General features: G+C 47.5%; 1 protein-coding gene across 2 annotated transcripts in view; it reads right to left on the reverse strand.

Moving 5' to 3' along the window:
• The window catches only part of Ablim3 (actin binding LIM protein family member 3), a 118,511-nt gene extending 104,672 nt beyond the window's left edge, over positions 1–13,839 (reverse strand). For both annotated transcript variants that reach the window (XR_008219218.1, XM_052742280.1), the window contains exons 1-2: positions 13,673–13,839; positions 13,224–13,323 (exon numbers count right to left, since the gene is read on the reverse strand). Coding sequence is in view for 1 of the 2 variants with exons in the window: in XM_052742280.1 (XP_052598240.1) it covers positions 13,224–13,236 (13 nt within the window). In the remaining variant the exon portion in view is untranslated. The remainder of the gene's footprint in view (positions 1–13,223; positions 13,324–13,672) is intronic.
• Positions 13,840–22,957: the final 9,118 nt, after the last annotated feature.

Consider the following 22,957-nt stretch of genomic DNA (forward strand, 5'->3'; position numbering starts at 1 on the left):
ATCTCAATTCAGTAACCTCAATGAAGAGAGCAATTCATCTTAAAAATCAATGTGACTAGGTGATGGCGGCACCTGCCTTTAATCCCAGCACTCAGGAGGCAGAGGCAGGCGGATCTCTGTGAGTTTGAGGCCAGCCTGAGCTACAGAGTGAGTTCCAGGACAGCCAGGAGTACACATAGAGACACCCTGTCTTGAAAAACCAAAAAAACCAAAAAAAAAAAAATCAACATGACCTCTGACTCATGGCTGCAATTAAAAATAAAAAAAACTATTTATGGGGAGTGTTCAGAATGGGATCTAACATGTAATAAAGTCCTTAGCTACCAGCTAACAATTAAAATAATTAAGTCTCGGGTTATCAATATATGCTTCTGATCCCCTTTCCCAAGAGAATGAATGATGAAGACGTGAGTGTCCCACTAGTACAATGTGATGGTTATTTCACACATTTAAAGGACGTCTCTCAGCACACTCAACTGTAGCTCATTGCTTTCTCACTGTCTGTCTTTTTGAGTGTTTTCCATGTGCTGGGCACTATGCTAAGTATCTCACACGCATTCTTTCACTGCCCTCTTTCTCCTGTCTAGAGAGGAAACTGAAGTGTGGGCAGGGAGAGATAAAGGGGGTCACTGTAGGTGATGCGGCCAGCAGCAAGCAGAGGACCCAGCTGGAATCTGAACCCAGGCTACCTGTCTGACTGTGGCGCTCCAGCACTGACTACTATCTAGGCTTCTCGATGGGGGTCAGTGACCTAGTTTTTAAAGTTTCTCAGTTTGCACAGTGTCAGAAAGCAGAATCAGATATCAGATCCACTGATGGGCACACGAGTAGTGATGCGGACAGTCATGTATGGTGAGCAACAATGCCACCACCTCTCCACCGTCCCAGGATCTACCTCTCAGAAGTCGCCTGGACCGTTACATGTTGCCAACCCCTGGGCTCTGCAGTGTATCAGTTAAGAATTGCAAGTTCTCCCTAAATAATTCACAGTCTCGGTCAGGTCACTACTTAGCTCAAAACCTCTCATGTCGCCTCATTGACTGTAGATTGTAACACATACTCCTGAGCTGGCACCTGAAACTCTCCAAGACCCGATTCTCACCAGCCCTCCAGCCTTGTTTCACCCCGTGTATCAACTGACGTTCCCTACTGCATGCACACAACGGCTGGTGTCCCTGACCCTCCCCTAAATGCTCATGTCCTTTTATGCTGTTCTACATCACGGTTTCCAGCCAAAGGCCCAGGACTCAGGAGTTGGACAATAAGGAGTTGTGGGGATGCTTGCCAATTAGAATAACTAAATAAGTCATGCTTTGCTGCCCCTTCTTGACCCGTTCATCTCCTTGAGGTCTAGATTGAATGGTACATCCCCTGGCCTTTCAAAGGACTTTGGCTTGTCTTCATCATACCTCTCATCCCTCCATACCTGAAGACTTCGCTCATAGTACAGTCCCAAGTGCCTGTGCCTTGGAGATGCTGGATGAAAATAATCTTTGGTTGGGATCTCTGTCCTGTGTATCTTCTCTGTCTGGAACATCACTGCCCTATAGATTGGGGATTTGAGCAAATAGTGCTGGGACAGCCAACTGCAAGTCTAACATCCAACCCATGTGTTCCCTGGGGCTTCCAGCTCAGAAAAAAGGGAACGATGGTGGCCGAGGAGGGACAGGAAGGTGGAAGAGGTGGCCTCAGCCAGATGGCCACGGTTTGACACCTGCATGGCTGCTTCCCAGCTTGTGGAACCTCGTCCAGGTGATTTACTTGTGGACTTCAGCTTCTTTTTATGCAGACTAAGGATATTAAGTTTCTCTTCTCATATATTTACTCAAGTCTCTGTCACCTGTTTCAAATCTGGGATTCGGAGACAGCTGTCTTCTGCCCGAGCCAGTTTCTTTTTCTAGTTTTTTTTTACTAGTATATGGTATCTACCACCCAAAACTTTTGTGAGGACTCAGGGGGTTAGTACGTGGGAAGCCATGGACCTGCGTTCTACATTCGCCGGCCCGGGCAACACTCATCGGACACTGAATTAGGAACCCAGGATGAAGCAGAACAAAGCAGGCAGGATCTGTCACTCAGCCATCATGGGAGTTTTCAAAGGGGACAAGAGACAGAAAGGAAGTCAATGAGCTAATGGACGTAATCATTATGGACTGTACTAGGTCTGTCTGTGAGGAGCAGTGAGAACTGTCTTACAACGTGGGGCCTTTCTTAGATACAGAACTCAGGGGAGTGTTGTAAGGATTCAATCAAGTAATATGCAAAAAATACTCAAGCTATAGCTAGAAAAGAATGCCTTGCATCTCTGAGGGAGGTTGGGCTTCTCAGTGTTCCATAAATGCTGCCTCCCAGGTCTCCTCTTCTCAAGTGTGCGACAGTCCCAGCTCTGTGTGTGCCCTTTGAAAGGGGGATTTATGGTCACCTGAGGTGCCTGTGCCACATAATCCTAACATCAGAGGCAATGCTCCATGCTGACTGTGAAAATAACATAATTCAGTGGATGCCTTAGTCTACCTTCGGATGGCAGGGCCAGGATTCCTGGGCGGTTTCCCGGATCTTAAAATGCAGGAGCAGACCTCAGGCAGCCCCTGCTCCTGCATGCTGAGCGTGGCTCGCAGCAGGAAGATTGGCACTCGGTGGAGTACGCTTCAGGTGCTTAAAATAGATCAACTGTGTCATTAGACGACTCAGAGCAGTCATCTCATTGGCTCTGCTGGTGAGGGCAAGCGACGGCAGCCCGTGGAGAAAGACCTTTGCTTTGCACAAAATCAAGCAGGTGCAAGTAAACGGCTCTGAAAGATTCTGCGGGCATGGAGTGGGAGTTGGCCAGGAGGGGGTGGGGCTGGTCACTGGTGCAGAAGCAGTATCCTGTCCCCAGCGACCCACCGCAACGGGGAGCCTGCCTGTGTGTGCCCTTTGTCTGGTTTGTGCTCTTACGGAAATTTCTGAGGGGTTAGCTGCACTCTCAGGCAGCCATGGACCAATATGTGATGCTGCTGTGTCTAGGGTCTTCCTGCTCCCTAGCAGGTTCTGCATCTTCCACTGCTTGGCCACTTCTTCCTGAGCACATGGTTGTCACTGTCCTTTCTGAACATGATGGGTCTGTAGGTAGAGCCTAAGCAGGGTTCTGCAGAGCAGTGACTTGATTTCTTCAAGTCCACACAGCCTGAATCGCGTATGCCAGCAGCTCACAGTGCTCAGTGCCTCCCCCTGAGCCTAAGACCAGCCCACCTCAAGGAGGCCTCTCCATCCTTGATAGCGGAGTTATGGTGGTCGAGGATGGTGGGAGCATTCAACTAAGAAGGGGCACAATCATGCGTCTTTACCAAAGAGCTTCGCAGAGAACATGGGCTTTTCATTAACCAGTTCATCCATTAGATGTCTTTTGAGCAGCTGCGTGTAACAGGTGCTGTGCGTGGCTTTCTGCGGGCTTCCCCAGGGGAAGGGGAGGAAGTTCTAGTCTAGAAAGGCTGCCCCGGGTAGCTATGTGAGAACCCTGCTGTGACCTCTCAGCACTCAGTCCCCTTGGCAGTTGTCTTCCTGAGCTGACCCAGAGCTCCTACTGTGACTGGATGCCCTTAGATGGACCAGGCGTGTTTTCTATGTCACAACAAAATTGGAACAGCCATCAGAGAAGACTCAAAGAATGCCTTGTTTCAAGCACTGGGGACCATTGATCTAAAAATAGTCTCCTTTGCTCTTGGCCATACTGCCTACCACCACATTCCCTGGAAGCTAATGCTGACTTCCAGGGGATGGGGCACCTTGTTTTCCAACAAACACAGGAGAAGATATCGACCCTTTGGAAGTAGGACAGCTAAGGAAATAAGGACCCACAGTGGGGTCTGTTCCCTCTTCAAGGGGACTTTAATACCTGGTAGTAGGAGGTAGGTTGATCAGCCACCAACTCCAGGCAGGACATTCTCCCATAAGATGAGCTGCTGTTTCTCCATGGGAAGATGCATTTCTCCACATTTGATGCTATACGCATCATCTACTAGACTGGGCTATAAAAATTCAAGTGTCATACTGGCAACGCAACATAGAAATTTTTATTAAGTAATAGGGAGTAGGGACTAAAGAAACTTGTATACATACAGTATACTTAGAATATAAATCCTACTGACTGTGGTCAGGTTGCAGGGAGTGGGGAACAGGGCTTTGGGATCTTGTCATTCTTTTTGTTTGTTTGTTTTTTTTTTTTTTTTTGAGACAGGGTTTCTCTATGTAGCCCTGGCTGTCCTGGAACTCGCTCTGTAGACCAGGCTGGCCTTGAACTCAGACATGTCTCTGCCTCCTGAGTGCTGGGATTAAAAGTGTGCACTACCACCACCTAGACTCTAGTTTTGTTTTTAAGATAAACTAGAAATCCCAATTTTTGAGTTAGCTAATAATTCAAATTTATTGAACATTCAGTACAGGGTAAACACAGCATGCTGGCCACCAGGGTTTTATTGTGCTTACCTGCGTGGTCCAGGACAGTGAGCCACACTGGTTATATTTATTGTCTGTTACCAGAATCATGCTTGGTGCAGACCTAGTTTTTAGCAAATAATTTTTTGAGTGAATACATGATTCAGTTTTGATTCCCTTTTTGGACACTACCAGGAGTCAGGCAAGCTGGAAACCAAGACTATGCCTGTAAATTCCTCTACACTATTGAACACCATAGTTGTATAATGTCCTGAGTGGGTGTGTGATGTGTGTTCAGCAAACTGTGAACATGCTAAACCACCTCTGGTCTTCCCTTGTATGAGGTACCCACTCCTGTTTCTTTCTCTCTCTTTCCCTCCTTCCCTCCCTCCCTCCCTCCCTCCCTTCCTCCATCTCTCCCATCCTAAGACAGAATCACAGGTAGCTCAGGCTGGCCTTGGTGGCTATGTAGCCGAGGATAACCTTGAACCTTTGATCCTCCCTCTCCCACCTCTGGAGTGTTGTGATTAGAGGTGCATGCCTTCACCCCCAGTGTATGCTGGGGACCCAACACAGAGCCTGTTGCATATAGGCAAGCATTCTGCCAACTGAGCTCTATTTCTAGCCCAAGAGGTCTACCTTTCTGGTCAGGAATGGCAAAATGCGTGTTTAAGCCTCAACACTGGAGAGAGAACGTAGGTGACATTAGTAGTTCCTATTACCTGTCAGCATCCTATGACAGCTCTGGTGGCTCCGTGTTTGGAGAAACCTACGCACAGGGAATACTTCCTTTTGAGAGCTTTGCCCGAACAGACAGGATGCTGGGGACTGACCTGTGTCCTCCATCCTGATTCAGACCTGGAGATATCAAGATCTGGTTTCTCAGAATATGACCTGATTTGCAGATAGCCTTCATATAGATAATCAAGTTAAAAATGGGGCCATGAGGGTGGTCCTAATCCAGTGTGACTTGTGTCCTTACCAAAAGGAGCAATCTGGGGACACACACACACACACACACACACACACACACACACACACACACACGCACAGAGGCCAGGAGACATCTGGAGCCTCAGATCATCAGCGGGAACTTGCTGGGGTAAAACCTTGACTTTGAGCTTGTAGCCTCATGAACTGTAAAGCAACACATTTCTGTTCAAAACACTCAGCATGTAACACTTGGCATGGGAACCCTAGTGAATAATATGCTCTTTTTACTCATTTTATAATCACTTGGTATGTGCTAGACATCACTTTAAGCAATTTACAACTACAGATGTATTTATTACTTTTGAAAAGATTTATTTTATTTTATGCATATGAGTATTTTAGCTGCATGTATGTATATATACATTGTGAGTGCCGGAGCACTCAGAGGTCAGAAGAAGGCATCAGACCCTCTAGAACTGGAGTTAAGGATGCTTGTGAACCACACGTGGGTGCTGGGAACTGAACCCAGATCCTCTATGAGAGCAACAAGTGCTCTTCATTGTTGAACCATCTGTCTAGCTCCTAGATTCATTTATTCTCAACAACTCTATGAGAAGTCTTATTAATACTCCACACCCCTTTATCATCATCCAAGAAGGGAAGTTGGGGTAGAAAGTGGGCACTTTACTTACACACACATACGGCAAGTAAGGGGTAGGGATGGGTTTCAACTCAACGATTTCAAGTTCAGTGTTCCCTTAAGAACTACAGGATGACAATTTAATCTCCAACTACCCCGAGTTGAAGGCACTTACACACTTCTGGTTGTTTTCTGTTCATTTACAATGGAATCTGGTGAATGCTGGGTGAGAGCCAGGGGTTGACCGTTCACTACAGCAGATGCTATCTCAGCAAGATGAAACATTTGCCAGACAGGGAAGTCGGGACTCAGAGCTGATATCACTTCCTTTATATAATCCAAGTGCTCTTGAAATCACACTGAGATTTTCAGAGATGTGTGCTGTTATTTTGGATGATTTAAAAAATGGTTTATTTATGTCATTCCTCTAGGCCCCCTCCGGTAATCATTATCAACAAATGCTTCATTATTTGGGAACACTTTTCCCCACCAAGTTTGGAATTTCTTGAGTGGCATCCTACCATTTGTGTTGGGAATGGCTCCTTCTCTTGAAGGCTCAGAACACTTGATGCAGGCAGTGGCCTGCGCAGAGGAAGGACATCTTTCTCCTTGTGCTGGTGTCTATTATAGGTCCAGTCAACTGCCTTTCTTGTCCTATGGCTTCTGGTGGGACTGAGCCACTGGGGTGAACCCGAGAGAGGGCAGAATGCTGTTCGTTCCCCTGGCTACTTTTCTAGAACTCAGGTGCTTGCCTACCCAGCACCTAGCTGAAGCTCCAGGCTCCGTCCTCCTGTGCTTCAGGCCAGGGGTCATCATGATGGAGTTGTGGACTGGCTGCCATAACTAGCCTTCCAGCCCTGGGCCGTCGCTGATTCTTTTTATTTCTCTGCATGTTTCCTACACATTTGTGAAGATGGTTTTTCTTAAACTTACTATCCATTGCCCCTCTGTCCTCTGCCAGAAGCCCAGCTGGGAGCCCAGCTGGTTTTTGTCTTTGTTTTTGTTTTTTTAACCCCACACTACAAGAAGGTGGCAGGTCACATGGTCTATTTTCTAATGGCTCTTTCTCTTATTTCTGTCTTGTAACCACCAATAAACCCTGGCCTTGTACCTTTCCTGAACCAGGACAACGTGTGTCAACCACATAGGATTCTCACTTCCTAACTGCCCTTCATAGCTTAAGCCAAACACAATGCCAGGTTAATCATCTTCCGGAAGGTTATGGCTCATTTATATTTAAAACCCCACACTGGCTATTGTAATGATGAAACAGTCTGATGTCAAGCTAAGAGCTTGGCTGCTATGGCACCATCCATTCAGAACCTTGCTTTACTCAATGACCAGCTTCAGATTCATCTCCTTTCACTGAGATCCAACACCCCTGAGCATTTCATTTGGTTCTTTCAAGAACCCTGATTGTCTGTATCTTACCGATCGCATTCTAGATATAACCTGTTATGTCTGAGAGCACAGAGTACATGATAATTTTGAATTTGAACCCAGGAATCTATACTTCAAAGCTCAGTTTCTCCCTGCCAGTAACACTCTTGTGGGGTTAAACAATTTCTGAATACCTTTTCCAACAAAAGAAAGTCTACTCAGAAAAAGTAATTTTGGTAGCATGCCAGGCCCTGAGAAAGTGCATGGAGGGCACTGTCCGTGGTGTGCAGGATGCTCATTCCACCTTGAGGACGACCCATGCCTAAGTTTTGCATATAGGGAAGCAGAGCCTTCAGGAGCTCTAGGAGCTCTCATCCAGTGAGTAATATGACATTTTATAGGACATGGAACTGACTCTGGTGTTCAGGTCCTCAAGCACACTGGGGTCAACTCAGTCTCTTCCAGTTTTGGAACTCCTGGTATCAACACAAGAACTTCAACAGACAACGAAAGATTATTGTTGTTTGAGCATGCACAGCTGATGGATGGTATACACGACTCTAGGCTGTGACATGAAAACCCCAGCATAGGTCACTGCCACAGGTTACATGTCACGGCCCATGTGGAATTAGGTATTTGCAGAGGTGGGTCCCATGTAGGGACCACAAGCATGAGTATAGAATGACAGAGAATAAGCTTTGAGACTATGAACATCCTCCATGGAGATGTTAGCTAGCACAGGGATCTGGGGAGAGCTTGGCAGCTTTGGAGGGTGGAGAGGCCAGCTGGGTCAAGCATGGGAGCGGGCAGAGGGGCTGGTGTGATGTGGAGAGGACCTACTGGACATTGAGGGTCACAGGAGAGGGCTCTCAGAGGGACAAAAGAAGCAAACAGAAGGATACAGAGCTGGGTGGTGATGGTGCACGCCTTTAATCCCAGCACTCAGGAGACAGAGGCAGGTGGATCTCTGTGAGTTTGAGGCCAGCCTGGTCTACAAAGCAACTTCCAGGACAACCAGGGCTACAAAGAGAAACATTGTTTTATCCCCCGCCCCACAAAAAGGACAGGAATGGTGCAGTCTATAGAGAAGGGGGTGTTGCTGGATTGCATGAAATGCTGCAAAAAGTTAATATGGAGGAAATGACTGAGGTGATGGGACGGACCAGTTAGGAGATGCCTCCGTGAGGCGGGAGACAAATGATGCCTGTAATTAATTAGATTGGTAATGAGTAGGAGGAAAGAAAGGGTAGCCGAGCAGCCGGCCATAGAAGCCAGGGCCTACTCTTAGCCTTGAAACCTTGTCTCTCCTCTAGATACAACTTTGAAACTGTGTGTTACAACTTAGATGGGGTTGGGCAACAACGCAGGGGGTGTGAAAAGTTTGGCAATGGTGAAAGGTTTCTGAGTGCTCAGCGGACAAAGATGACTTTCAAGTCAACTAGGTAATGAACGTGGCAGGTCTAGGCTGTGCTATGTCACATGACCTTACTGCGCCCTGTCTCTTCACTAAGAGTGCTATCATACCACACAGGCGCCAAGAACACTGCCCCAAACACGTCGCTAGGATTTGAAACTGTTACATAAGAAATTTCTCTTATAGAAACATAATAGTTTAATCGTGGAAAACAAAGGCTTTTATACTGTTTTACTATCATCCCTCAGTATGTAACTACCAAATTAGTATTTTTTGGATTGCATTATGTTAAAACACTTACTTTTTTTTTTTTTTTTTTTTTTTTTTTTTTTTTTTTTTTTGAGACAGGGTTTCTCTGTGTAGTTCTGGCTGTCCTGGAATTCACTCTGTAGACCAGGCTGGTCTTGAACTCCCAGAGATCCGCCTGCATTCACCACCACTGCCCGGCAGAACATTTGCTTTTAAAAACTGCTATTTGAGTTGTTGACTTTACCTTCATGAAAAATTGTTAAATAAATTTTGGCTTGGGATTTGAACAGATTTTCTAGCAATTTCTGAAATGGCCCTAAACATATCTCTGCCATTTCGTACTGTGTATTTACGTGAGGTGGTGTTTCAGAATTGATTATAAAACCTAAACATTGGTTATTATTGAATAATGCTGAAGATATTCTATGCCCCATTGTATCAAATAGTCAACCAAGATTTAATTAATTATGTAAAAATAAACAATCATATCATGGCAGTATGCAAATTTATTTTAGTCTTCAATATGTAGTAAATTTATATATCAAAGACTTGTTTCAAAATAAATTTATAATATATTTTCAGCAAAAATTTGACTTCTTTTGAAATCACTTTTAGATTTATTTATTTTATTGTTGTATGTGTATGAGTGTTTTGCCTTCATGTATGCGTGTGCAACACATGCATGCCTGGTGCCCACATGTATGTGTGAGTAACACATGCATGCCTGGTGTCCACAGAGACTAGAAGAGGACACTTGAATGCTGGGAATCAAAATCTGCAAGAGCAGTAACTGCTGAGCCATCTCTTTGGCCCCCAATATTTGAGTTCTACAACTGTTTTACATACCTATACACCTGGGGCTGTTCGAATATTTCTTGGGTGAAAAGAGACTGTGAGTGGAAAAGTTAAAGAAGTCCTGCTTTAGGCGGCCCCTCCCTCTTCCCTCATTGGCTCTGAGGGCAGAGCCCCACCTGTGGCACCCTTTAGGTCCCCCCCCCACCACCATCAATCACTCTTCTTCCCAAGGCCTTGTCAGAAGCAAGGATCTGGATAATGCTGAAATCCACACTGAGCAATGATTGGCTGAGCACTGTCCTGCTTTGTCATGTGAGAAACAACTTTCTTATTAATAAACATAATTTAGGCATGTGTATAAAGCATTTCCTTGTCATTACATTGAATCCTCCCAATCTACCCTTCAGGTGTGCTCCTCAATTCATAGTTAAGGGGTGACACCAGAGGAAGGATGGCGGGCTGATCACCGTTGCTGACTTGACAGTTGTGCCCACAGATAAGTACGTCTCTAAGTAGTTCGCACAAAATTTTCACACGGACTTTCCACTCCAGTCTGATTTTTCGCAGATGAAACAACATGCTGAATATCACACAGTTACTAAGAGGAAAAAGATGAACTGAACTGGGAACCCTCTGATGCAGGGTGGGCTCGACTAATCTCTCTCTCTCTCTCTCTCTCTCTCTCTCTCTCTCTCTCTCTCTCTTCCCCCCCCCAGGTGAGATTGACCAATTCTCTCTCTCTCTCTCTCTCTCTCTCTCTCTTTCTCAAGGTGAGATTGACCAATTCTCTCTCTGTCTCTCTGTCTCTCTCTTCTTCTTCTTCTTCTTCTTCTTCTTCTTCTTCTTCTTCTTCTTCTTCTTCTTCTTGACAGACTCTCGCTTTGTAATTCAGGCTGACCTGGAACTTACCAGGTCGCCTAGGCTGGCTTTGAACTTAGGGAAGTCCTCCTCCTTCAGTCACCAGAAATCTGGGTTTACAGGTCATGTGCCACAATTTACCTGGCTCTAGCTGCTCTTGCAGTTGCCTCCAGACCACAGCCCTGTGTTCTCCAGGTGAACTGATTAGGAGTTGAGCAATAAGTGATGGTTTGCCTGAACGTCCATGTTGGCCCCTGAACCACTTGAACCACTGATTAGGAATAGGACCCACTGTCAAATACAGTTCACACCCCAGGACCTTTTGCAATCCAACAATTAATTAAATGACTTGGAATGACCTGATATTAATAGCAAGGTCTCATCTACAAAGCTGGAGCAATCTCACAGCTTCTGTGGGAGACTCTATGGGGAGCCAGCAGAAGTGTCCAGCTTAGTAACTGGTGAGGACCCTTCACTGGAAGTGAAACACACACTGAGAGCTCTGTGAATTAGGCAATTTCACAACACAAAGGGGAACATTTTTCATCCCATCAGACTAGCCAAGGGCTTCTTGCCAACACTCTGCCTCTGTGGTCCTATGGCCTTGTCACTCCTATGAGGACTGATTTATATTCTCTCCATCTGTAGGGTCTCTTTGTTGGGATGACGCTCCATCATGAAGTCCAGTTCTCAGGCCCTGAGTCCGAGTCTCCCCACAGGGTTCTCCAGCTCCGGAGTATTCCTCCCTCCAGGATGTTTGGGGCTCCCAAGGCTGTCCTGGTCATTTTATTGCCTATTTCCCAGGACCCCTGCAAGCTTAACACTCCCTAATTAGAAAAATGGCATTTCCCTCCCAATCTGTGTCATATACAACATTTAACTACATTGACCATTATTATTTTTATAGAAGGAAGGATAGAATGAAGGAAAATTTGTTTTTTTTTTTCCTTCAGTCTGAAATAGTGCTGCTAACGGGAGAAACATTTCTCAGGATTCTAGACACTGAAAAAGGCAGAGTCAGTTTCTTATTGCCTTTCTTAGTTCCTTGTCTATCAGTTACCGGGAAAGACTCCCATAAATAAAATCCCCTCCCGCCTCGATAGAGTAAGGAGTGACAGGCAATCCACACCTTAATTTTTCTGGAAGTACACAGATGCAAACATACGGCCCTCCAGTGACAGGTTAGACAGGACCTGCCCCCACCCCCTCCCCAAGTCTGGTGCGAAGCCAGAGCCATCATGTATGTCAGCCTGGCAGCTAAGAGGAAAATTCTTTGGCTCGCAGACGGACAGGGAGCCCAGCCTCACTCACTTAGCAGAGCTATGTCATACACAAAGGAAGACGAGAGAGCCGTGAGTCACGCAAATACGTAGTAAATAAATACATTTCATTTCCATCCCAGCGGCTCTGCTTTGTCCTTCCTCTTCTCTACGCCAAGGCCTGGCAGTGGAGGGAGGGTCAGGAGGCAGGGGGCTAGGCTGGACACAGTCTCACTCAGGTGCTGGCCCACTCACCCTGCCCTTACTGCTAAGCTCTAGCTTTTGTAGAGAGAACTTGTCAGTTCTTACATCAGAAGGGTCTCTGATTCAACCCTCCCGGTCTCCCAGCTGAGCAACCCGAGAGGCAGAGTTGGGACTATTTCCCCAAAGTCAGAACCCCCAACTGGGAATGCATACAGGAGTGCTCTGCTTCAACAGTCCTATTTGGTGCTGGGAGGACCCCAGCAAGCACGTTGACAAGAGAGCAGGACAGTGACATTTGAACTCAGTTATGTCCTCCTAAGGTATTGCCCAGGTCCCAGTAACCCAGCCAGAGCCCATGGTCAGAGAGGACATTATTGGAGGTAGATTGTCCCTTCCTGGGTTCCTGAGAGCATTTCATGGTAGCTAGGGCCCAAACCAGGAGCAAAATGTCTGGTCCAGACTCTGCAGGGCATTTACTGCCTTTGCCATTAACAGAGCTGTTGCTCAAAGGGCTTATCACTTCCTTTCATTCTCCTGTAGGCTAAGCAGCCTCTAGGTAGGTGGGCAATTAGCCTGGACCACTGAGGGAACAGAAGCTGCATCTTTCTTCCAGACCCAAAGGTGGCTTCATGAGGATTTGTTTATCAAATTGCTCTTTGCTATCCCAGGTCCGCCCAGGCCCGCCCACGGCCTCCCTGCTCTTCCCGGGACAAGCAGGGCCTCCATGGATTTCCAGATGTGGGCATGGAGGTCTCCTGGGAGCCCCCCCACAGTCAGACAATGGCCACACTGCTGCTTCCTAGGCCTTTCCAGGCATAGCTAAGAGACAGCAGTTTTCCCGACAGAGGCAAGGGACGCCGCCGATTAAACATTAGCAAAATCATCAGGAAAAGGCAGACCCCCAAAAGCTCTCTCCCTGTGCCAGGGTGCTCCGAAGGCACCCAAAGGACGGAGTCCAGGGTCAGGTGTCCCCGCAGATACCGGCTTCCTTCCTCTTTCCAGGCAGCCGGGGCGCAGGCTCCTGAACCTCCCGCCCCCACCCCTGTTCCCATGGCAAAGGAGAGGAGGATCCACTTACTGCTCGTGTTCATGGTGATGCCTTTGCTCTGGGTCTTTCATTCAATACGGAGGCCCCGGTTGCTTTTTAAATCTTGCGTTCTCCTGGCCTCACTCATCACCTAGGGGTGAAAAGGCAGGGCAGAACCAGCTGTGTATCCTCAGGTGCGCTCTCCCCCTGCTGGCCCCTCTCCGTCTGGGCTGGAGCCGCTGGCCTTGAAGGCGAGTGGACGAGCCGGGCAGGTGAACAGGGAGGAGGGGCAGGCGAGGAGGACTCGGGTGCCCCGTCCCCGGAACCTGGGACCCGAACCCCGAGCAGTAGCGGGGCTGGCAGCGCCGGCTCGCGCGCACCTCGCGTTATCCCAGCCGGCAGGCTGCGGAGCCCGAAGGGGGTGTGGACCACAGGGAGGCAGGGCGGGGGCAGAACGTCCCCGCCCGGCCTCCGGAGCAGCGACCCGCCCCGGGACCCACCTCTTGGCCAGCTTTGGGAGCCAGAGGCCCCTGCCCTGGCCCCTGAGAGCGGCTCATGGATCCCGCTGGTCGTCCGGGTCCTGGGATGCCAGGGCGAGCCAGGCGAAACCTGAGAGCTCGCCATCCATGATGTGGGCTTACGGCTTGGCAGCGCGGGGGGCGCGGCCGCTCGCTGCTGCCACCTGCTGGACGCGCCGGCGTGTGTCCGAGGCTCCGCCCTGCAGGGCTTCTGCCTGGGTGCTGGGGGTGGAGGGTGGGGAAGAAAAAAAAAAAAAAAAAAAGGGACTCTGAGGTCCTGGGGCCAATACGGGGTGGGGTGGTGGACCTGGGTCAAAGGGATGAATCGATACAGGAAAGGAAAGTTACCATTGGGAGGGACTTAGAAGAAGGAGAGACTGACTTTGAGGGAGGAGATCTCCCACCTCAGCACAGGACAAGCTGGGTGCAATTTGGTTTGTGGGAGGTCCCTTCTGAACTGGAGCATGTGGCAGCTGGACTAGGGAATGAGATGCCGGTGTGTGTGTGTGTGTGTGTGTGTGTGTGTGCCTTTATCCTTTCAACGCGTGCCCACCCTCTCCCCCCGTTACTCTCTTGATTCCCGAGATCACTGGATTAATTTGTTATACTTACCTACCTCCTCTGTCTCACTAGAAATGTTAGTGAACCCATGGGGGAAAAAAATGGGTCTTCTCAGTAGACCTCCTCCACCAGGGCCTGGCTAGTAGGTGTCAGTAAGCATTTGTGGACAAAGTGACCCTTGTCTTATTGTGGCCCTAATATGACACAACCCTAATTGTGGAAGGTCTAGGCACCTTCATCCGAAGCTCTCCTCTCACATTTGAGGAAGGCAGCAGGTACATGGCCTCATAACATTAGGTCCCTTTAGCTTTTGCACAGCTGACTAGCTCTTCCTATAGTTATTATTACTTTTTTTTGGCCATTAGTTATTCATGGCTATTTTTTTTTTGAATATTTTTGGGTGACAACTTACCAAAATAGGGCGGGACTCTTTACATTCCCATGACTGCTGTTTCTGTCACCTGCTCAGTCAAATTTATGCTTATCAAACTGTAACAAAAAAAAACCAAATTAGAAGAATGTGTCTATCACCCCAGTCCATAGAGTGACTCTGGTTAGGGCATGTATGGGCTCCGGAAACTGAATATTCTCGGTTCTAGGGCCCAGCATCTGGTTGGCAGACCCAGATCCTTCTGGGCTAGCCAGAAGTTCTATGTGGGAATGACTCCCTGCACTTGAGTCTGGGGTCTCTGAGGAGGGTGAGATCGCCACCCTCTTAACACAGGAGGAAAGACACCTTTTTAGATAAATAGAATGTTTGTGCCTGCCACAGCCGGGACTGTGGATATGGCCCTGAACCCTAGGCAAGACAGTAGCTGCAGAATCTTTAGATAAATCTAAATCAATCCTTGGGTATCAATGGATTCCAAACACACTTTGATAGTGTCTCGTGGTTATCCTTTCCATTGAGGTGGGGTGAAAAAAGTTCCAGCCTTCACACAGCAGTGTAGACTTGCAGAAGTATAGACGTCTAGGCTCTGGGTTGGTTCCCTTATTAAGCACTTCAATAGGTACACCAAGGGATTTTTGGGTATATCATTGTGTTGAAAAGGGCAGAGGCCTAGAATAGCATTGAAAACATAGTAAGTGATTAATAAACTATTAAGTTCTTCTCAAAGATCTCTGGAGACCCCTACAGATTTAGACCAGGATTCCTTATTCAATCCAAAATTATCTTACTAGGTTCTAATTATTGGAGAAAAGTTATATTCTCCCCCCCAACACCCCTGCAGGAGAAAGTTCTGATAAACAAGATGCATAAAACAACCAAACTAGTTCCATTTATTGTCATTAGAAACTTCAATGAAAAGATTTCAGATTATAGAGCAAAGTCAAATAAAAAAATGGTATACATGCCTTTCCAGGCAGTAACTCAATAGTAGTAATATAGAATGTTTATTCTGTGCCAACCTTGTACCAGTCCTGGAGGGGCACAGTGGTCAGGGGGACAGACAAGTCCTCTACACTCCCAGAGCATCAGCTCCACTGGGGACAAGAGAGAAAAAGATGGCAGTTAACTACGCAAAGCATAGATTAGGAAGGCCCAATTACTAGTGGCCTGGTTGGGAGCTCAGGGACTGTCTTTAGCCCATATGATTGACTCTCTGAGCTCCATCATTTCCTAGTTGCACAACCTCAGACAAGATACTCAGCCTCTGTGAGTGTCAACTTCTTCATCTGTATAATGGGTACACTGGCAGTAGCTACCTTTTGGATTACTCCTTAAAATAATGAGATGCATGAAGGTGTATTGTAACTAATCATTAGTGCCACCCTTTGCTTCCAGCTGTGCTCAGTGACAATCCTGTCATTTCCTAGGCAGCCTCCTGTTGAACCTTTTCATGCCACAGAGTTTTTCAATGACATGAGTTTAAACTGACTGGTTCTTTTACTCAGGGATTCTTTCAACAGCATATCCTCCTGGAGGCTGACAAATTCGGACCCTTGGACCATGGACCCCTCTAAAAGACCCAAGAAGCTTCCACGAGGGAAACAATGTTGTTTTCTTCTCTTCGTGGTTCTAAAGCTAGGAAGAAAGGGTTTTTAGAAGGGCCCCAAAAGCCGTTCCTATGAGGATGTCCACAACAATCGGAGGTAGCAGGAAAGACACGGGAGGAAGTGGGGGTGGCGATCTGTGGCTGTGGAAGTCATCAGAAAACCGGAGCCACGGCTCCCTCTGGTCCAGAGCCCAGGGGCAACAGCTATAGAGCAGGGAGCCCTTTGTTTGGAAGTTTGTTTTGAACTTTGAGGCTCCAGATGGACATAAACAAGTCCTACTCGGAAACAGACTCCCACTTGTTGGAAAGCCCTGCGACAAAAATCGCTGGAAGACAGTCTTTCTGCCTTCATTTCAGGGAAAAGGATACCAGTTGGGGCAAGCTTCACCTCTGGCCATTGCCTTGGCCTCTGAGGTTGTGTGGGGCTGCCTCTGATGTGGCTTCTCCTCACAGGTGCTCACCTTTCTTGACCTCCTGAACCTAAGCAGAGTCATGTCTATCATGTCTCTCCTCTAGCTTACCTTCTGCCCACACCCTTTCCCCATGCACTGCTGATAAGTAACACAGTCTTGAACCCCTAACTTTTCTTTGCGCCCATCTAGCCCCGTCCCTCATCCCACACTCCTCTTTGCCATATCTGCCTACCCCTCGTCTCCTGTTCTGGTGCCGTTGCTGGTTGTTGGTGACTGTGTGCTCATTCACCCTCACCTTGATGCAAGCACAAGAACACGGGAGGGCTGCTCATAATATAGCAGTGGCCACCTCTGCTTGTGGGAGTACCTCATTAAGAGTGAGAAATTCTACTCTTACTTTTGAAACCTCATGTGCAGTTCACATATAGAGCAAAGGGAACCTGGTTTGGAAGTATGGGATTGAATGAGAAAAGAAAGCTGCAGAAAAATGTATCTGGGATATTCTTTGTAGTAATGCATACACATGGACACATATATTGTATGTACCATATAATAAGGTGTAGAATACAGATAATATCACATGAAGTGATTACATTATTACCCCGCAAGTGGATCCTCTGTAGATACCACATACACATGCAGCTGGTATTCTCCACCTGAGATTCAGCCAACTCCAGGTGGAAAATACTTGAAAAAGTACATTGCATTTGTATTGAATATATCTAGGCGTTTCTTGTCACTACTCCTTACATGTAAAACTACTTATAGAGCATTGGCTTGTATTGGGTATTATATGTAATCTAAAGATTACTGAAAGCACACTGGATGGTGTGTAAGAGTTATATGTACATATTAGGCCATCGTATATAAAGGGCTTATGCAGCCAGGGTTTTGAACACTCTTAAACCCATCCCCTGCTGGTACTGAGTGGCAACTGTGTGGTTGTATATCTGTAATGCATATAAAAAGGCCCAGATGGACGCCTTCCCAACCACCAGTCCTTGGATGAATGAGCGTTTCTGGATTATGTAAGTTTAACAAAATTAGTTGTGTAAGCACTACACAGAAGAGATTTTGGTAGGCACTTGTTTTAATTCATTGATTTAACAGTCTTTAACTGAGAATCTATTCAGCCAAGAGGCACCCTGATGCAGAGTTACAGGGGAGAACACATCATGTTGATGAGTGACAGACTTGTGATCACTGTCTGTAAGGCAAGCAAGGAGCAGCATCCCAGTCAGGTGACTCAGGCTGGAGGAGAAAGGGCAGTCTGAGTTGCTTGGAGCTGGGGGGAGGTAAAGTACATAGAGCTAAGGAGCCTGGCTCAGTCACAGTTCTATTGCTGTGAAGAGACACCATGACCACAGCAACTCTTGTAAAGGAAAGCATTTAAACTGGGGCAGCTTACGGTTTCGGAGACTCAGTCCATTTATCATCATGGCAGGAAGCATGGGCAGCATGCAGGCAGACATGGTGCTAGAGAGGTAGCTGAGAGCTCTACATCTGGATCTGCAGACCGCAGGGAGAGACAGTCAACCACTAGGCCTGGCTTGAGCTTCTGAAACATCAAAGCCCACCCCAGGTGACACACTTCCTCCAGTAAGACCACACCTCCTAATAGTGCCCCTCTCTATGGGCCTGTGGGGCCATTTTTATTCAAACCACTACAGAGCCGAAGGCCACAGACCAGAGAGAAGGCAAAGCTGGACATCATGTGAAAGAACCGAGAAGAATATAGACAGTCACGATGAGCCACACTCTCAGGACTAAGAGGTCTGGGACCCAAGTGGTTCTACTGGTGTCGGAGGCCAGAGTTCCAGTTCAGCCTTCATGCTGGAGGTGGTGAAGAGGCAGAGACAGTGGGATAAGATGGTCTGGAGGCCAGTTCTGCCTACCATTTCTAGCCGTGTGGCCTTAGGCCAAACCTCAAACCCATAGGTTCCTCACACATAAAGACTCTAGCAAGACTTACCTCATTGTGAGCACCCACAGGAGCCAAAAATACAGGTTGGTCCAGAGCCAGTCCCAAGTAACTGCTTATTACTTGTTCGCCTTGGAGCAACCTAGATGACTCATTGGGTGAAACTCACGGGCCGGGGTCTCCAGATTTATAACAGGAGGATCATACCAGAGGGCACCTGAGGCCTGATATTGGCTCTGAGTGTTAGTGGGCACTTAGTGGAGAGTCCTTGGTTGGAGCTAGGCAGATCTGACCATTTTTCAAGGTCATGTGGGGACTCTTTAATCCCCTAGGTCTCTGCTGAGACCCAGGCCCTGGGCAGATCAACTCCCTCAGGAGACAGTGTTCTGTCTACTGCTTCCTAGCTCCGTGTAAGTCCCTTCCCCCAGCCTTGTCCTCTTCCTCCCACCCCAGGAGATGCCTAAACCTCTGTGGAATTGGCAGGCCTTGGCCTTGTTGTGCTGGCTGGAACAGCTATGCTTTTCCTCCTGTTCCTTACATTGTTTTGTGGAGAAACGTTGAAAAAAAAAATAATCAAAGTAGTTTCCAAGATGTTTGCAATGCTTCTGGGGGGGGGGAACAAAGGGCTGGCCTTTAGATCAGAGAATTGGGGGTGACCATGTGGGAAGCTTCAGGCAGAAGCCCCCACGGCAGGATTCTGCTGAGGTCTTGTGGGCATGATGTCCATCCATGGTGTGGCGCTCCTTCCTGCTGTCTGCTCTTCTAGCAGAAGGAAGGAGCTGGGGTACAGCCACCTGGGGGATAAACACTGGGGAGACCTGAGCACTGAGCACAGTCAGTCCTGTCATTCCATTGTCAACTGTCTGTGGCTCAGTTTCCCCATAGGTACAACCTGAAGGATCGTCAGAGCGTTCTACTCTACCCCTCCAGGTTAGAGGTTGAGCAAGTCTTGCTTTTCACTCAGCATCCCTCCTGCCTTCAGCTCTCCTGCTGCCAGGGCCCACCACTGCTGTCATGCCCTCAAGATCTCCTCGAGTCCGTTTCCCCTGAACCCCTCCTTGGAGTGCCTTTAGCACTGACCGCCCAGGACTTTCAGTGGATGGGTCCATCCACTCGGGCGCTCTGTTCCCTCTTCTCTCATACTTGGTTAGCTCTTCTCCCATGCCTGCACAGCCAGAGCCTCCTCATCTTCTTAGGCCTGATTCAAGGGCTAAAGTAGGTAGCCTGCCCGGTTGTCCTCAGTTAGAGGGGTCAACATTTCCCACACCACACAGACTTGTCCATTGCTCCTCAGAGTTCAGTTAATTAGTTCTTACGCCCTCTTCTCCAAGTTTACTCTCTTCCTCTTTATCCACTTGGCTGCTCTTTAGGATCTAAGTTCTGTTTCTGGATGAAGTCTTCTGCTAAGACCTTTAGACTCTGCTGAGGATGCACGTCTCCCCTAATCACTTAGGGTTACAAATGGGTCTCCACTCCTACATTGTAGTAGAAGACCAATGCTGTCCTGTAGAAGAAGAAAGAATAAGGACTCAGAACTTATGGGTTGTGGGTTCTCCTTTATTTCTTAGCTATCTAACCCTGGGAAAGCAGTGAATTATTTTTGTCTTGGTCTATTCAAGTGCAATGAACAACAGTATTTATTCCATTGTGTTGTACTATGAGATGTGTCTCAGGGTTAATTCAGCAGTAAAATGAGAAGTATGTCTTGTAAATTAAAGTATATGCAAAGTTGGTGTGGCCACTTTTGTCCCATATCATTATAGATTAACACTTCAGGCTCAGGATTACCACAGAATTGCCAAAGGTGAGATCCTAAGAAGGGCATGTGTGGTAGTTTGAATGTAATTGGCCCACATAAGCTCACACAATAGGAAGTGGCACTATTAGGAGGTGTGGCCTTATTGGAGGAAGTGTGTCACTGTGGAGGCAGGCTTTGAGGTCTCCTAGGCTCAAGATACTGCCCATTATCTCAGTTTATCTCAGTTCACTTCCTGTTGCCTGTAAATGAAAGATGAAGAGTTCTTAGCTCCTTCTCTAGCACTGTGTCTACCTGCACACTGTCATGTCCCACCATGATGACAATGGGCTGAATCTCTGAACCATAAGGACCCAATTAAATGTTTTCCTTTGTAAGAGTTGCCGTGGTCATGGTGTCTCTTTACAGCAATAGAGTCTCTAAGACAGCATGAACAAAGGGACCACAGAAGCCAGTGGTTATGCATGTGCTATTTATGTTCCTAGGAACACCCTTAACATGCATTCCTCTCAATGGAATGGCGCATTATGATCTTGGTGTGCCGTGACACACAGAGATGTGCCGTGTGACCTCTGCAAGGGAATCAAATCTCTGATGGCGAGAGAACCCCACAGGCTTAACTCACGGAGCCAGAGTTGTAGGAGGTAAGAACTGTGAACCCGAGAGGTCATCCAATGGTTCTTCCTTGTACAGGATTGCAAAGCGGTGGGGGATGTCATGCGGTGAGGCTGTGACAGACGCAATGATAAGGAGGGTGGGTCTCCCAAGTCTAGGCAATCACTAGGTGCTGAGAAATGTCCACAGCTGACTCAGTTTCCTTTGGGTAACTGCATTCAGAGTCAAGTCTCCCATCGTTCTGAGAGGAACCCTCACAAAAGTGCACAAAGGGGAAATGTCACTGCGGCATTAGTTGTAATATAGAAAGAATTGGAGGGGGCTGGAGAGACGATGTCTTAGGGTTTCTACTGCTGCCATAAAACACCACACCCAAAAGTAACACGGGAGGAAAAGTTTATTGTAGCTTACACTTCCTGGTAGCAGTCCGTTACTGAGGGTTTTGTGTGTCGATTTGACACAAGCTAGAGTCATCAGAGAGGAAAGAGCCTCAGCTGAGGAAATGCCTCCATGAGATCCAGCTGTAAGGCGTTTTCTCAATTAGTGATCAATGGGGGAGGGCCCAGCCCATGGTGGGTGGTGCCATCATCCCTGGGCTGCTGGTCCTGGGTTCTATAAGAAAGCAGACTGAGCAATGAGGAACAAGCCAGTAAGCAACACTCCTCCATGGTCTCTGCATCAGCTCCTGCCTCCTGGTTTCCTGCCTTGTGTTCCTGCCTGGACTTCCTTTGGCGATAAACAGCAGTGTGGAAATGTAAGCTGAATAAACCCTTTTCCCCCTAAGTCACTTTTTGGTCATGGTGTTTCGCGGCGGCAATAGAAACCCTAACCAGGACATGCCCCTCCCCAGCCCAGGCCTTCTTCCTCTAAAGGTCACACCACCAGTGGCTTCTTATCCATCAAGTCTCATGTCGAGTAAATATTGCCTCCTGGAGACCCTCTCTAACTTGTCCTTCTTCCTCGGCCATAGCAATCTGAAGCCATCTTGTACAACTTGTTTACGCTTGTTTGTGGACTGGGTTGCACACTCAGACATAAAAGAAGGAAGTACTTTCCCCATCTCCCCTTTAGCCCAAGTACTGAGGATGGTGCCTGGCACGTGGTAAAGCCTAGTAACCACTACTTGAAAGAAAATGCGAGCTTTAATAGTTTAGGGTAGAACTCTGAGTTTCCTTCTAGCCCTACATGCTGGGAGTGTAGTCTCCTCGTCAAATAGGAACGGACGATCTATGCTAGGATTCCCAAATCGGTCACCGCAGGCTGAAGGAGGGGATCTGTTACTTTAATCCAGGTGCCCCAGTTTGCTCATCTGGAAGATGAAGGGATTGGATGAGATGCTTCTGCTCAGCTCCAAGCTTTCCCTGTGTTATAAAGTATAAACAGATATATGATTGAACTTACCTTCTCGAATCCTGTCCTGATACTAGTTTGGATGTTTCCTGTTTCTTTTTCTCTCTTTCTCATAAAAAATGAAATATGAAGAAGCATGGTCTCTGGTGCATGATAATGTGGAATCCTTGATGCAAAATGTAGTCAAAGGCTGTGTGTGTGTGTGTGTGTGTGTGTGTGTGTGTGTGTATGTGTGTGTGCGCGCGCGCGTGCGTGCATGCATGTGTGTGCATGAGTTTAAGTCCCCGTCATTATTTGCTCTTCAAATTACCTTCAGCTTTGCCATCTTTTTTAGTGTCTTTGGCTTGGTCGTAGAGCAAAAACACTGGGTATCCAGTCACCGGGGTGTGTTATGAATCTGACTACATGGCTGTGCTGAAGAACATGCAATATTCATTTCCAACCCCCTTGTTCTTCCCGTGGAACAGAGGTGGAGATGGCCGAAGTCCCGAATTTCTGTCCAGTAGAAAGAAGCTGGGTCAGCTTGGTCTCGGGGCAGGTTCCGATTTCAGTACTGTCCGTAGAGAGGTAACTGGTCAGGTGTTGATCTGGGGGCTGAAGGCCAAGAGCATAAAAAGCCTCCTTTTATACAGAGCTAGGCACTGTGCAAAAGGC

This window comes from Peromyscus californicus, unplaced genomic scaffold, assembly GCF_007827085.1.
Source record: "Peromyscus californicus insignis strain IS unplaced genomic scaffold, ASM782708v3 Scaffold_17__1_contigs__length_78620276, whole genome shotgun sequence".
Classification (NCBI taxonomy): domain Eukaryota; kingdom Metazoa; phylum Chordata; class Mammalia; order Rodentia; family Cricetidae; genus Peromyscus; species Peromyscus californicus.